Source organism: Ostrea edulis, chromosome 3 (assembly GCF_947568905.1).
Source record: "Ostrea edulis chromosome 3, xbOstEdul1.1, whole genome shotgun sequence".
In the NCBI taxonomy this organism is placed as follows: domain Eukaryota; kingdom Metazoa; phylum Mollusca; class Bivalvia; order Ostreida; family Ostreidae; genus Ostrea; species Ostrea edulis.
In genome coordinates this window covers 882,628-896,786 of record NC_079166.1, presented here as the reverse complement: position 1 = coordinate 896,786, position 14,159 = coordinate 882,628, and the positions used below count along the sequence as shown (strand labels likewise).

Sequence of the window (14,159 nt, the reverse complement as noted above, 5' to 3'; positions counted from 1 at the left end):
TTAATATAATGATTTTAAACACATGTCACATTTTCATTTCGTTGTCACCGTTTGTCAATTTTGTTAGCATAATGGCATCATGAGATATGTCACATCTTGCGATGACTTCCTTAGCGGTATCTATTGTTAATCTCACCGATTTAATCATTTTGTATCTGTTTGGATTTCAAAATTAAGGAACACGTGACATGTTTATCAACATAAATGCATGCCTTGCTGAACAAAAACACAATATAGTATGGTCACGTCAGGAAAATGAAGGCAGAAAAGATTTTACTGGCACTGTTTCTATCCCTACATGTATGTGTTGCAAGATACATTTCAGGTGAGTGTTTTTGTAAGGTGGTGAGGAGTAAATTTGTAAAATCTTATTCAGAACAATTACTGTAAGTTTTCCATACGAGGGCAAGTCAATAAGTAACCAGCCTATCCCATTTCCGATTGATTTTCCTGTCTTGTTTCAATACATGGTTTATACCTGGGTACAAAATAGCACGCGTATCGAGTCATTCTTCAATAAAGATATTGAATGTCAAACATGGCTAGTGATGCAAAGGCATGCTTTTCATCTAAAGTTGAGTACCGTGCTATACATCGGTGATTGTATTGAAAAGGTAAAACAGGCAAGGACATACACGGCGAGTTAGCCGATGTTTATGGGTCTTCTCCACCATCTTATGTACAGGTTAAATTCTGGGTAGGGGAATTCAAACGCGGTAGAACGTCTTTAGAAGATGAAGCCAGGTATGGACGCTCACTGGATGCCACTGACGAAGAAATATGTCAGAAAGTTTGGGATCTGGTATACTCTGATAAGCAAATTTAGGTGGAAGAAATAGCGCAGGCATTAGGCATTTCACATGGTAGCGTTTCAACGATGTTACATGATCGTTTAGGTATGCGCAAGCTAACAGCCCATTGGGTCCCTAAATCCCTTAGCGATGAGCAAATGACAACCAGGGCATCAGTATGCAGCACCTTGTTGAAGCGTTTTAGATCAAAATATGATTTTCTTCTACGTCAGGTGACTGTAGATGAGACTTGGGTTCATTATTATGAACCAAAGAGTAACGTTCAAAGTCGTCAGTGGGTAGGGCCTGGGTCCCCAAGGCTAACGAAATACAAAATGCAACCATCTGCTGGCAAGGTGATGACCACAGTATTTTGGGACGCAAAAGGTGTTATTATGTTCGATTGTTCCCCAAGAGAAATACTATAACTGGAGTGTACAATGCAAACTTGCTAGACCAGCTGAGAACCACAATTCGTGAAAAACGCCGAGGTAAACTATCTAAAGGCGTTACGCTGCGAAAGGACAATGCGAGAGTCCACACTTGCAAAGTTGCAATGGATGCTGTAAAGCGAAACGTGTATGAATTAATACTACATCCTGCCTATTCGTATGACCTAACTCCTAGCGACTTCTTCCTATTCCCAAACTTGAAAAGGGATATCCGTGGACGTCAGTTCCGGTCTGACGAAGAAGTCGTGACGGCAGTTGAGGAGTGGGTCAATGGAAAGGACCATTACTTTTCAGTTGGTCTAGGTGGATTGTGATGTAGAGCGGGGGGGGGGGCAAAACCAAAGCACGACCTTGAAGAATTCCATCTTTCGAAAGGGAAGTTGGAGCACAAGAACGATCACCAAAACCGGAACCAACGCCAAGTTCGTTCAAAACACAGCTGCAACAAATAACCCCACAAACGAAGATGATGCCGACACAAGCCTTGTCAGCCGGAATCAAAACACACTTCTCATGTAACTTGTCTAATTCTTTTATCACTTCTGGTTTACTAAACACAGAATGATATGTTGTGTTAATATGCCTAATGGGGGACTCCAATACTCACCCTATGCTTTTAACTCATTCTGACAATGTATCAAGTTCTTCCCTTTCACACCTAGCCCATCGTCTGGCATAATCTTTGACAGAATTCGTAATAGAGATGAATTTCTGTCGTCAATTAAAAGACCAAGGTTCTCTGTATGTAGGACCTTTTAGAATAAGTAAATTGAGGTCTTCATCTTCAACTAAATCAACATCACCAGTAATGACATGCACAGTTGGACTATAGTTGGAAGAAGATGAAGAACAAAAACACGTTGGTGGATTACGTATCAGATGGTCTATATCTAGGCACTGCAAAGTTTGTTTATAATTAAACAGTTTTGATGCAATAGTAGAAGTATAGCGGTAGGAAATACAGGGTGTAGACTTGAACTTGAAATAAGTTGGAATACACGACTGAACACTTTTATGACGAAGAATGTTGCTTATATTGACGATATATATTCCTTTGTTTGTACATTTGAGATTAAAGAACTGGCGGCATGATTCGAAAGGAATATCATCCATGACCCATGCTTGTTTAAAGAGCATGTGGTAAGCAACATCCATAATCATAGAGTTCAGTCTATATTTAGGTATTCAAGTATAGACTAGCTGTAGGTTCTTCAAATAACGTATGTAAAACTCTCAATGAAACAGAGTAAAGTTTTGTTCGAATATGGTGTGGACCTAATTGTCTGTTGACGTAAGGTAAAAGTGAATCAAACGTGACATCATTTATACTTGGTTTTTTATATGATCGATGTCCCTGACTGCGTTTCCGTCTTTGAATATTGGGAAAGAGTCCCATCACATTAACTTTATTTCCTTGTGGACCAGTCAAATTTTCCAGATCATATACCTTATCATTGCATCCATATGGAAATGCAGATTCCTGACCCAGTGATCTTCTCGTTGTCTACGAAAGGGGATACTTAATGTTGAATTGTTTCTGTGGTGGTAATTTTCCTCCGCAAATCCTTACCCTCATGGACAGGATGGAGTGGTCCGGTGCATTAAAATGCTTGTAAAGAAGTTGGTTATCACCATTATTCATTTGAAATCTCTGCCCCGATATTCTTTTATCAAGTGAACCCTTATAACCCACCTAAATTAAGCCACACAGGTTACACTCAATAGCGTAGACAACGTTAGAAGATTTACAAGTCAAATTATCAAAAGTTTTGGTACAGAAACTACGTCCAGTGAGATTACTACTAAATGAATTTCTAGTGATCAGTATATCACACATTTTACATTTTTTTTGCAGTTATGAGATTGAGTTATGAGATTGATCACTGTTTGTTATCGTCACCTTTCATTACGACACATTGTTAAAAATGTTTCGGTATTTTATCATAGGTTTATTCTTACCCATAAGTCATGAAAAGATGAAGATTTTGAACAGTGATGAATCACACGACTCCTATAAAGATTACAAAATAAGAATAGGATAAACACGGAGTTATGGACATACAGTAGTGAGATCAGGTGCCTAGGGAGTGTAAGTATTCCTGTCGATCGGCCCCATCCGCCATGAGTCCTATATCTTGATCAACATTAGTATGCATGGAGCGGTCTAACAGTTGTTTTGAAACACGTCGGGCAGCATTTGACCCAATGACAGGTGGTATTGATGAATTATATCGTTATACCAACCATATAATTTGCGAAATATTTGAAAGGAAACTGCTGAAACTTCTACAATACCGATTCATTTTTGTAGTCTGCTTCAATCTAAAAACTTTTAAGCAGAACAGCTATTCCGTAACGAATCAGTTGAGTTAAGTAAACACGTTATGTAGGTGATAATGGAATATTGCTACATAGATAGTTGAAGTTGACCATAGATAAGCTGACATTATTCCGTTTGTCATACAGTTGAGTTGTTAGTTTGCTGTTCACATTAATGTTCAATACATTATCCAAGTACGAAAGAGATGTGTTTTTATTTCGAGTTTATTTAAATACTGATCTTAATTTTGCCGATAGATCTTAAATGTATGAAATATAATTTGAAGTCAAATTTAAAAAATGCAAAAGATCCAGTAAAGAATGATACCCGATACGGCTAAGATACAGATATATTAGAATAGTTAGATATACATCGATTTGCCCATATATATTATGTTATGATTATGATATTGTCACGTAGGTAATGGTCCTTCCGAAGTGAATGTCTGTGAAAATGAGCATCTCTATATACGCTGTTATGATGAGGATGAATTCATCAAAATCATATCTGTTAACTACGGGAGGATTGGAAATAACACCATCTGCCCAGCTGCTGACCATTTGGTGAATGATATCAACTGTCAATCATCGACTTCAAAGGCAAAAGTAACATTATTATGCGATGAGAAACGTGAGTGCTCCTTGAAAGCGGAGAACAGTGTATTTGGAGACCCATGTGTTGGGACTTACAAGTATCTGAGTGTGGTACATACCTGTATCGAACTAACTTAAACAAACAATGAGTATATTGATAAAACACCCCAAGACTGTAGGGTATTAATGCTATTAATAAAATACACAGTTCATCAGTACTTTGTTACTGTTTTTTTTTGTTTTTTTTTTTTTGTTCAGCAAAATGAGAACTAGAAAAACAGACTGCGCAACGAAAGGTTTACGCATGATGGAAAGAAAAGCATGGAAAAAAGCATAGATGGAACATACCTTGTACATATGCGTACCATACGCTTATCTCCACTGTATGCTAAATGTACATCTAGAAACGATGGTATACGAGCATTGAAGTGTGGGCCTTTTACATACTCGTACGTACATCATACGCTAAGCATACATTTTATGTATGTTGTTCCTATGTTTAGCATGCATACTGTGTAAGCATATGTTATTCGAATGTTCGCTAATATCTGCTAAAATGCACTTTTCAACATGTATCTCATAAGCCTATATTATACTTACCACACATTGTCTTTTACTTAACACTTGATATTCATATCGACATCCACATATCAGGTATGACAATTCTTAAACATATCAATTGCATATGAGCTTCTTATATGTTTTATACCTTTAAAACTTATTCGATAGTAAATCACAAATACGTGTTGTAAAACGCATGTTATGACATACTTAAGGTTAATCGATCCTCGTGTGATGTCATAGGTTTTTACAAAAATCTTTATCAAATTAAAATTTCCGCATGATAGAAATATATATTTCAGAGGAATCTTATTCACTGCATAAAATAAAAAATTGGTAATCTATTGATTTTGAAAAAGTTTATATTTTCCATAGATAATCAATTCTTTGTCATGAAAAAAAGTTGTCAAGGGCAATAACTCCTATGCTGGTATTTCTTCTACTGTATGTCTATTATACATGGTTTCCGTAATATCCACAATTAATTTCTACATATTTATGAATTAACATTTTTTTTAAAACTGTTGACATTTAAAATTTGTCATTTCAACAAGTTTTTATCTATTTTAATTATTCTGTGAAAATGTGTGATTTTCTGATGTTACCATACACTTCCTTTTTTTTTATGTCTGACATCTTTAAAAATGTGGCAACATACACATTTTCTTTGGGTATTGATTAAATTTAACTATATTGAATGGAAATTAATACAGATGTTGCACTTTTAACCATTAATATTGATAAGTCACATGAGGATTGACCCACCTTAAGGTATACCACAAATGATAGGCGAAAAAATGATATCAAGGACATTGAAATATGACAATGAATAAAAAATCAGCCCCAAAAGGCAATTTCATTAGTCGTTGTAAAATGTCTAAATGAAAGGTGACGATAACGAACAGTGATCAATCTCATTAAACATATACTGTCGACCGGTCACACTCGCCGTGAGCCCTATATCTTGATCAGATAAATGGAGTTATCTGTAGTAAAAATCAGTGTGCCACGAACGGTCTAACAATCGGTATGAAACACGTCAGACAGCATTTGACCATTGATAGGTTGTTTTGGGAAACTAGATCGTTTTAACGATCATAGAGCTCGCAGGGAGTTACGGTACCTATACTGGGTTCCTAAACTACATAAAAAACCCTTACAAAGATACATAGCTGAATCTCGTAAATGCTCCACCAAGTCCCTATTTTTTCTCCTTAAGAAAATATTAACAGCTGTGAAGGAGAAACTTCACACTTACTGTGCGACAACACAACAGCTTGGCGGTTGACATTGTGAACAATGTTTGTTACATTTTGCACAGAATTTGGAAGGGTCATTTGCACTCTCTACATTGCAAGTAAACCATAGAAATTATAGAGACCACTCGTGTTTTTGTGTATGGATATTTTCTCACCTGGCCAGTCAGCCGATCATGATCACCCCTGTGACCAAAACCTTCTGTTCTTAAAAAGGGACCGGCATTATGAGGGGAAATTTCGCATGTTTGTTTGATGTCTGGTTTTCGGGGGTGGTTGGTTTTGTGGAAATTTCTTTGCAGGGAAGTTAAGATTTCTGCCGCGACTTTAAAAATCGGACAATGTTCATGGAGGACCGGTTTTCTGAAGGGCCAGGTTGGAGAAGTTTTTGGCCGTTTCAGAGAAGTTTCATTGTATATAATTAAAAACAACTCAGTGACAAGTGAAGTACCACAAGACAACAGTGTTCGATTGATTTATCCTAGAAAATACGAATAACAACAGGTAAAGAGTGAAAGTAATCAATGAAAGTTGACGATAACGAACAGTGAACAATCTCATAACTCCTAAAAAGGTGAAGATAACAGTGATCAATCTCTTAACTCCTATAAGCAATATAAAATAGAGAGTTGGGCAAACACAGACCGCTGAACACACCAGATATGGTATACGGTGCCTAGGAGGAGTAAGCCCTATATCCTGATCAGGTAAACGGAGTCATCCGGAGTCAAAATCAGTATGCCAAGAACGACTTGACAATCGGTATGAAACACGTCAGACAGCATTTGACCCAATGATAGGTTGTATTGGTGAACTAGATCGTTAAAACGACCATAGAATTTGCGAAATGCTGACTTCAATCGAGACTGTTGAAAGGAAAAAAAAAAGAACAAACAAAAAAAAAACCCAGAAAAAAACCAAAAAAAAAAAAAAAAAAAGAAACAATATATACGTAAAAACATCCCAGATCAAACTAAATGTTCAGATTTCATTTCAGCCTTAATTTTGCTATGAAAAAAATAATTCAAGAATCTGTCATCCGATATTGCTACAGCTAGGTCTATGTAATGGTTTAAGACAATCCTGTGCCATTAGTTGTAATTGAATCAGTGTAATTCATTATATTAAAAATGTAAAAAAAAAAAAATGTGAAAAATAGTAATAAAATTGGCATGATCCAACGGATGCTGGACACAATCTAATGAGTTAACTAGATATTCAGGTAAAGAAATACATAACACAGATCTACATATGTACTCCTCCAGACTGCAAATATTGATTTAGATGCATGTGTAAAGTATTTGATTTTAACTATTCTAAAGTTTCGACTTATATTCTGGAGAAACTAAAAATGTTTCGAAGAGGAAGGAATGTAACAAGATGGTATATTTTCCGCACATTAAACATATTAATACAAATTTCATTATTTCAAAAAATTACACATGAATAACAATGACATTTTTGGGTTTTTTGCGCAATCTTAGGAGGGTGGGATCGGGTCTATTGGAATATGGACTTTGTGTAACAGATATCCTTGTTTTAAATTGGAAGTGCAGCAGTCTAGAACACTCTTCAACCCCCCTCCCGATCTGCAAATCAAAATTAGTTTGGACAAATTATATATACAGTGGTGGATTGAAGCCCTTCCCCCTAAAATTTAAGGTAAATCGTGATCTCTTTTTTAGAAAAATGTAAACGGTAAAAGAATCAATAATTCCTTCCACTCTCAGAGCAATAAATGACAGAATGTTTTGATTTATTTATTTGCCTAAATAATATTGAATTACTTTGATGAGGAGTACTGACATCCCCCCAAAATCCTTAAAAATTGCGTCATTTTATTGATTTCCCTCAATCAAAAATGACAGAAAATAATAAACATTACTACAGAGGAGACATATTTGTATAAAATCTGTAAAATCCAGTGACTTTCGGGACCCAGACCGCCTGCCTCATCAAGTTGCCCACAACTGCAATTTCTGGATCCACCCCTGATATACAATGTTAGATTCAAAGCATGCAATCATTATTAGATGAGAGCAGCTACAGAATGATAAAGTAATTTCTAATTTCATGCAGACATTTTGCCTATTATACATATCTTCCGCTTTATGACACGTATCGACCAATCTCATTTCAAATCGAAACATTTCAAAACATAGAAGTATGATTCAAATAAGCAGGTAAATTCACATTTTAATTGTTTTTGCGAAAATGCATGCACATCTCATTTAGAGCTATTTTCTCCAATGAGTAAATCGATCGGTAATAAATTCCGCCATACGTTTGCAGAATTAAGTGCTAAATAATTCGTCGCCCGTCACTGTATTTTTCTAGTTGTTATGATACATGTAACATGTATCATAGATGAACCAGTGATTTGCAATAAATAACTCACATGACACAGACAGCATACACAGGTCAATACGTGAGGGGTACTACATAGACCTACCGTATATAATCGCCTCTAGGTCGGTTCGCCTGTAAGTCGGTTGTATATTTTGTAGGCCATTTTGGAGGGATTTGCCATTGACCCGCTTATAAGTCGGTATAACTTGTTTTCAAGAATCGGTTGACAATTTCAAATCAATGCTCTAACGTTTTCAACTCTGTTTCAAATAATATTTTTGTGAAATGTGCTGATATTTATTCATTTTCTCAACAAATCAATTTCAATAATATAAAATCATTAAAATATGTAAATACTTGTACTTTATGTATATAATCCTAGAATACATGAATAATATAATATGTCCACATCAATGTTAATCACATTAATCGTTGGAGTACGAAGTTGTTTGAAAAATATTATACGCTGTCCAGAGAAATGCTAATCTTTGTAGGACTTACCTATAAGTCGGATGTAGAGTTTTGGACCAATTTTTAACTCCCAAAAATCCGACTTATAGGCGAGTATATACGGTATATGCCGACAAAATGTTTAGTTCTCGGGTAAAAAATATTTTGCAATTATCTTTATTTACGTAATCGCGGAATACAGTACACGTTTTTATTGATAGTCTGGCATGGAAAAAAAGTTGCAGATTTTTTTTAGCTCTGGGTTTGTTCTTACGAAAGCCGGATAGGCTCATTTTTGAAAAGTGAAAAAAAATCTAACTCGTTATAACGAGTTATTATCGCGTTATAATGAGTTCATTATTTCGTTATAACGAGTTAGTTATCTCGTTATAACGACTTAATTATCTCGTTATAACGAGTTAGTATTTCGTTATAACGAGTTAGTATTTCGTTATAACGAGTTAGTATCTCGTTATAACAAGTTAATCATCTCGTTATAACGAGATAATTAACTCGTTATAAAGAATTGATTATCTCGCTATAATGAATTAGCTATCTCGTTATAACGAGATAGCTAAATCGTTAAAATGATATATCTTACGGAAACGTCGTAAGACCTTCTCTTATTTCCGACATCTAAGATTACAATGTAGTTTGAAAACAATTTAAGTAATAGCATTGATACATTTCCATGTACTTAAACAAATAAACAAAATGTTTTCTTAATCTAGAATTTTCCAAGATAAAGAAAAAAACACGTCAACTTCGTAAGTGTTTGTAAAAATTCATATTTTGTAAATTAAATCATCAAAGTATATCAAATTTGCAGATGTTTGTAAGTTTATATATCTTACCGGTAATATTTGAATATTTCTCGTGATATTTAACAACAGAAATAAATTCAAGCTGCTGTTAGCTTGGTCAGCCAGTGTTTACATTTATAATATAAAAGAAATGAAGTACATTGAATGATATTTTTCAGTGATTGTTTACTTTATTGGTGGATTGGCATTACAGGCTCGTAACCCTGTTTTTCAAAGTAAGGGAGAGGAGAGTGTTATGAGAAGTTGACTTCACAATTGTCTATAATTCTTTACAAGCAAAAAAAAAATAAAAATAAAAAATCTAAATAAACCCAACCTCAACCTTCAAAATGCTGGAGGGGGGGGGGGGGGATGGAAAAGACCGCACGCACACACAAAGTAAACAACGATTTTTACTCAAAACTCAAACTTCACAATCTTAAATCGTAAAGGGTCGGTGGGCGGGTGGGGGGATAGCGAGTTTTCGTCCTCCTCTACACGGGTTCAATTCATAGAGTAAAATGCTGTCTGACGAGTTACAGTGTATGTCAGTTGTGAGGACGTTCTTTATATACTACTTTTGACTACGGATTATTCCGATTGCCTGATCAAGACATGGGCTTACCGCGGGTTGCGACTGTCAACGCACGCCACCTTTATTTGTTCAATCTTACATCCTTAACAGTCAATACTACTTTGCAAAGAGGGGGGTTACAACCCAATATAACCCGATATATTTTACTTTGGATTGTAAAGATGGTTTTTGAATGTAAAAATTAACCGCAAATGTACGCTGTCAAACAGGAGGCCAATGAGCCACATCTCTCACCTAGAAGCCATCTTAGCCCTGCCGTTGTTCAAGGTCATTAGGTCAAACAACAAAGTATAACAAGGTATATATACAAAATATAAAAACCCTAAAATAGTTCAGGAGATATCAAATAGTTTTTTTTCAAACATAGGTCAAACTCCAAGGTCAAAAGATCAAACACCATTGTGTCACAAGGTCTTGCCAAAGAATATATACACAAAATATGAAAGCCCTACCTAAATAGTTCCGGATTTACTTAATATGTTATATTTTCTAAAAAGTAGGTCAAACTAAGAGTTCAATGTCACAAGATTAAAGGACATAATATGAAATGAAAGGTCTTGCCATAAGAAATGTGTATATAAGATATGAAAGATCAATCTTGAATAGTTCAGGAGATATTGTATAGATAGGTCAGAATTTTATTAAAAGTAAGTCAGACTTCCAGGTTAATGTCATAAGATCATACACCATGGAATCACATGAAAGGTCTCTCTGTAAAGAATGTATATACAAAATATAAAAGACCTAGTTTAAATACATCTAGTTCAAGAGAGTTGTAATGATTTTTTCTCTAAATATATCAGCATACAAAACTTTGATCCCCCTTTTGTGACCCCCATCCTAAACCCCGGGGGCCATGGTTTGAACAATCTGGAAAATATTCTATGTAAGGAAGCGTTCATGTAAATTACCAATTTTTTGACCCAGTGGTTCTTGAGATTATTATTCAAAATGTTCCCTATACATCTAATGTAAACTTTGATCCCTTATTGTGGCCCCACCCTAACCCCGGGGACCATGATTTGAACAAATTAGAATCTACTCTATATCAGGGAACTTTCAAGTTTCAACTTTTCTGACGGAGTGGTTCTTGAAAAGAATATTTTAAAAAATCATCCCTATATATTCGCATGTAAAACTTTGATTCCCTATTGTGACCTCCACCTTACTTCTAGGGGCCATAATTTTAGCAAACGTGAATCTGCACTATGCCAGAAAGCTTTCATTTAAATTTAAAGTTTCAGGCAAACTGGTTCTTGAGATATTTTTAGATTCATTCAATTTTTATTATCGTGATTACTTTCCCTTTAAGGGGCCTGTCCCTTCATCAGAACAAACTTGAAATATCTTTACCCAAGGATGCTTTGTGTCATGTTTGGTTGAAATTGATCTAGCAGTTCTGGAGAGGAAATTGAAAATGTAAAAAAGTTTACTGACAGACAGACGGAGAGACGGACGCCGGACAAAAAGTGATCAGAAAAACTCACATGAGCTTTCAGCTCAGCTGAGCTAAAAAGGGAGAAGCTCTCTAGTTCTACTTGCTTGCATTAGTAGTATAAATATATCTATATTTTCAATAAAATAATCTACATCTAGGCTGGCTGATTTGTTGCTCAAATATCGAGTTAGCTCGAACATGTTGTCAAACCATTGTGGTATATTAAAACAATAAAATATAAATTCATTCATGACAATGGAAAATAAGTATTTTTGTTGAATACAAGAAAATATATCGTCACCTATACATTTGTTTGAAGCTAGAAATAAACATTTTCTTGTTATCTTCACGACGAATAAAATTGTTATGTAATACATGTAGTTATCATAAAATCATATATTCAATTTTGCGGATTTTGTTAATTCATAATCGTTATAATCAAATTTTGGAAAGAACAGGCCCATAGCATTTCCATAGGTACTAACTCGTTATAACGAGATAATTAACTCGTTATAACGAGATACTAACTCGTTATAATGAGATAATTAACTCGTTATAACGAGATACTAACTCGTTATAACGAGATACTAACTTGTTATAACGAAATAATTATCTCGTTATAACGAGATACTAACTCGTTATAATGAGATAATTAACTCGTTATAATGAGATAATTAACTCGTTATAACGAGATACTAACTCGTTATAACGAGATAATTATCTCGTTATAACGAGATACTAACTCGTTATAATGAGATAATTAACTCGTTATAACGAGATACTAACTCGTTATAATGAGATAATTAACTCGTTATAACGAGATACTAACTCGTTATAACGAGATAATGAATTCTTTATAACGAGTTAAACATTTTTTACTCTTTCAAAATGAGCCTAACCGGCTTTCGTATGTTATCGTTCAATTTGGTTATACGTTTAAAAATATGCACATATTCTGACCAACGCATTGCGATTCCGTCTTTCATATCTGTTTTGAATAGAATAAGGATAATATTTCCACTTATGCGATACCGCGACATCTATCGAACTCTCTTTGCTGTCAGCGTGAACATGGCATTGAAAATCACGCGTTTATATCGTTATCTCATATTCGCTAAAACACGCCATAATGACATTCACACAAATTATCTAATCCTAAGGTCCAAGCTGTTATGAGTTATGGTTTTGTATCTTTAATCAAAATCATAATCAATGCATGTCACGACAATCATGACCTGAGTACGTTATTCGAGTTGAGCAGTGACTTCAAAAACGTCACAATCATACGTCATGTTGCATATCAGTATGTTCAGTAGAATATTAACTTTTAAAACTTGACTTTTTATGAAAAAATGCCCTCGTCAATGGGCTTAATTTTGTAATGTTTTACATTTTCGGGATCTTTGTATAAAAGGGAATACTAGTGCTATAAAAAGTACAAGAGGCAAACTTACGGGTTAAAAATCTGGTAGAATTTTGAAAAAGAGTATCATCCATAAGATTATACTAATTGGTAGAAAAAATATATTCTAAAACACAAAAAATAGCATTTCTTATACTGTAAATAAAATTTTAATTGGTTGCCATGGCAACAAAGAATGCACATTGAGCAGCTTTACAAGGTCTACGTCAGAATTTTTTTACTTTAAACATAATATTTGGACCATAAACATTTAAGGAAGCATATGAAATTACTACTCATCGGGCTTTGTTTCCATGGTAACAGATTAAAAAGAATTATTTCATCTATGCAATTTTTCACTTTGTTTTATAACTGTACAACTTTTGAAGAGTGCATTGAGCATACTCATGAAGAAAATACAATTCCAGCTCAAAAATGATAAATGATATTTATTTGGCAAGTATTGTAGTATCACATTTATTACCTTCAATTTCCCAGTGGACGGTTTTCCACGATCCCGCTTCCTCAAATATTCCGTGTTTCATTAGCCCGAACCTGTCTTATACACACTGTACTATATCTTTGAAATAAATGTTCTTTTCTTGTTTCATTGCTTAATGTTTGTTTACATAGTTGAACATACGACTGTAACCTTCACGACAATATAAAGCTCGGTCAGCGGTGGATCTAGAGGGGGAGGGGGTGAATTAACGTAAAACTAGTAAAATGACACTTAACAAATCTGTTTTATGTCGGTAAGATCCATGCCGTTATGCAGATGGTCCTCAGACAAAATTAAGACTATTTTAAGATATACTAGAGAAGACCACATTTTTATTCTTACTTGATGATATCAGTCGCGTTTTCTACATTTCAAAGTTCATGCGATAAATCGCTCGATCGGCGTAAGTAGATATCATAGCATTGAAATTTAAAGTGCATGTAATTAGCATGTTGGAAGCAAAATGAGATGTGCCAACCATTAGAAATTATTTAATTATGTTCATAATCAACTTGTAAATTACAAAATCTGCTTTCAACGGAACTTTTACTAGTGTAGTTAACCTATGTAAATAAAAATATGGCACGAGCCTTGTTTACATTACAAAGATATGTGAACTCTGTATCTCCCAAGTACCTCGACAACTG

General features: G+C 34.7%; 1 protein-coding gene across 1 annotated transcript; it reads left to right on the top strand.

The window, feature by feature from the left end:
- The first annotated feature begins 245 nt into the window (after positions 1 to 245).
- Positions 246 to 4,372, top strand: LOC130053087 (L-rhamnose-binding lectin CSL3-like). The gene is made up of 2 exons (XM_056159683.1): positions 246 to 325; positions 3,984 to 4,372. The coding sequence occupies exons 1-2, from the start codon at positions 256 to 258 to the stop codon at positions 4,292 to 4,294; spliced, it is 381 nt and encodes a 126-aa protein (XP_056015658.1). The 5' UTR covers positions 246 to 255; the 3' UTR covers positions 4,295 to 4,372.
- The last annotated feature ends 9,787 nt before the right edge of the window (positions 4,373 to 14,159 follow it).

Excerpts from the sequence above, each read along its gene's own strand:
- LOC130053087 (XM_056159683.1), top strand. The coding sequence starts at position 256 with ATGAAGGCAGAAAAGATTTTACTGGCACTGTTTCTATCCCTACATGTA. Across the intron at positions 326-3,983 it reads TGTTGCAAGATACATTTCAG|GTAATGGTCCTTCCGAAGTG; the intron begins GTGAGTGTTTTT and ends ATTGTCACGTAG.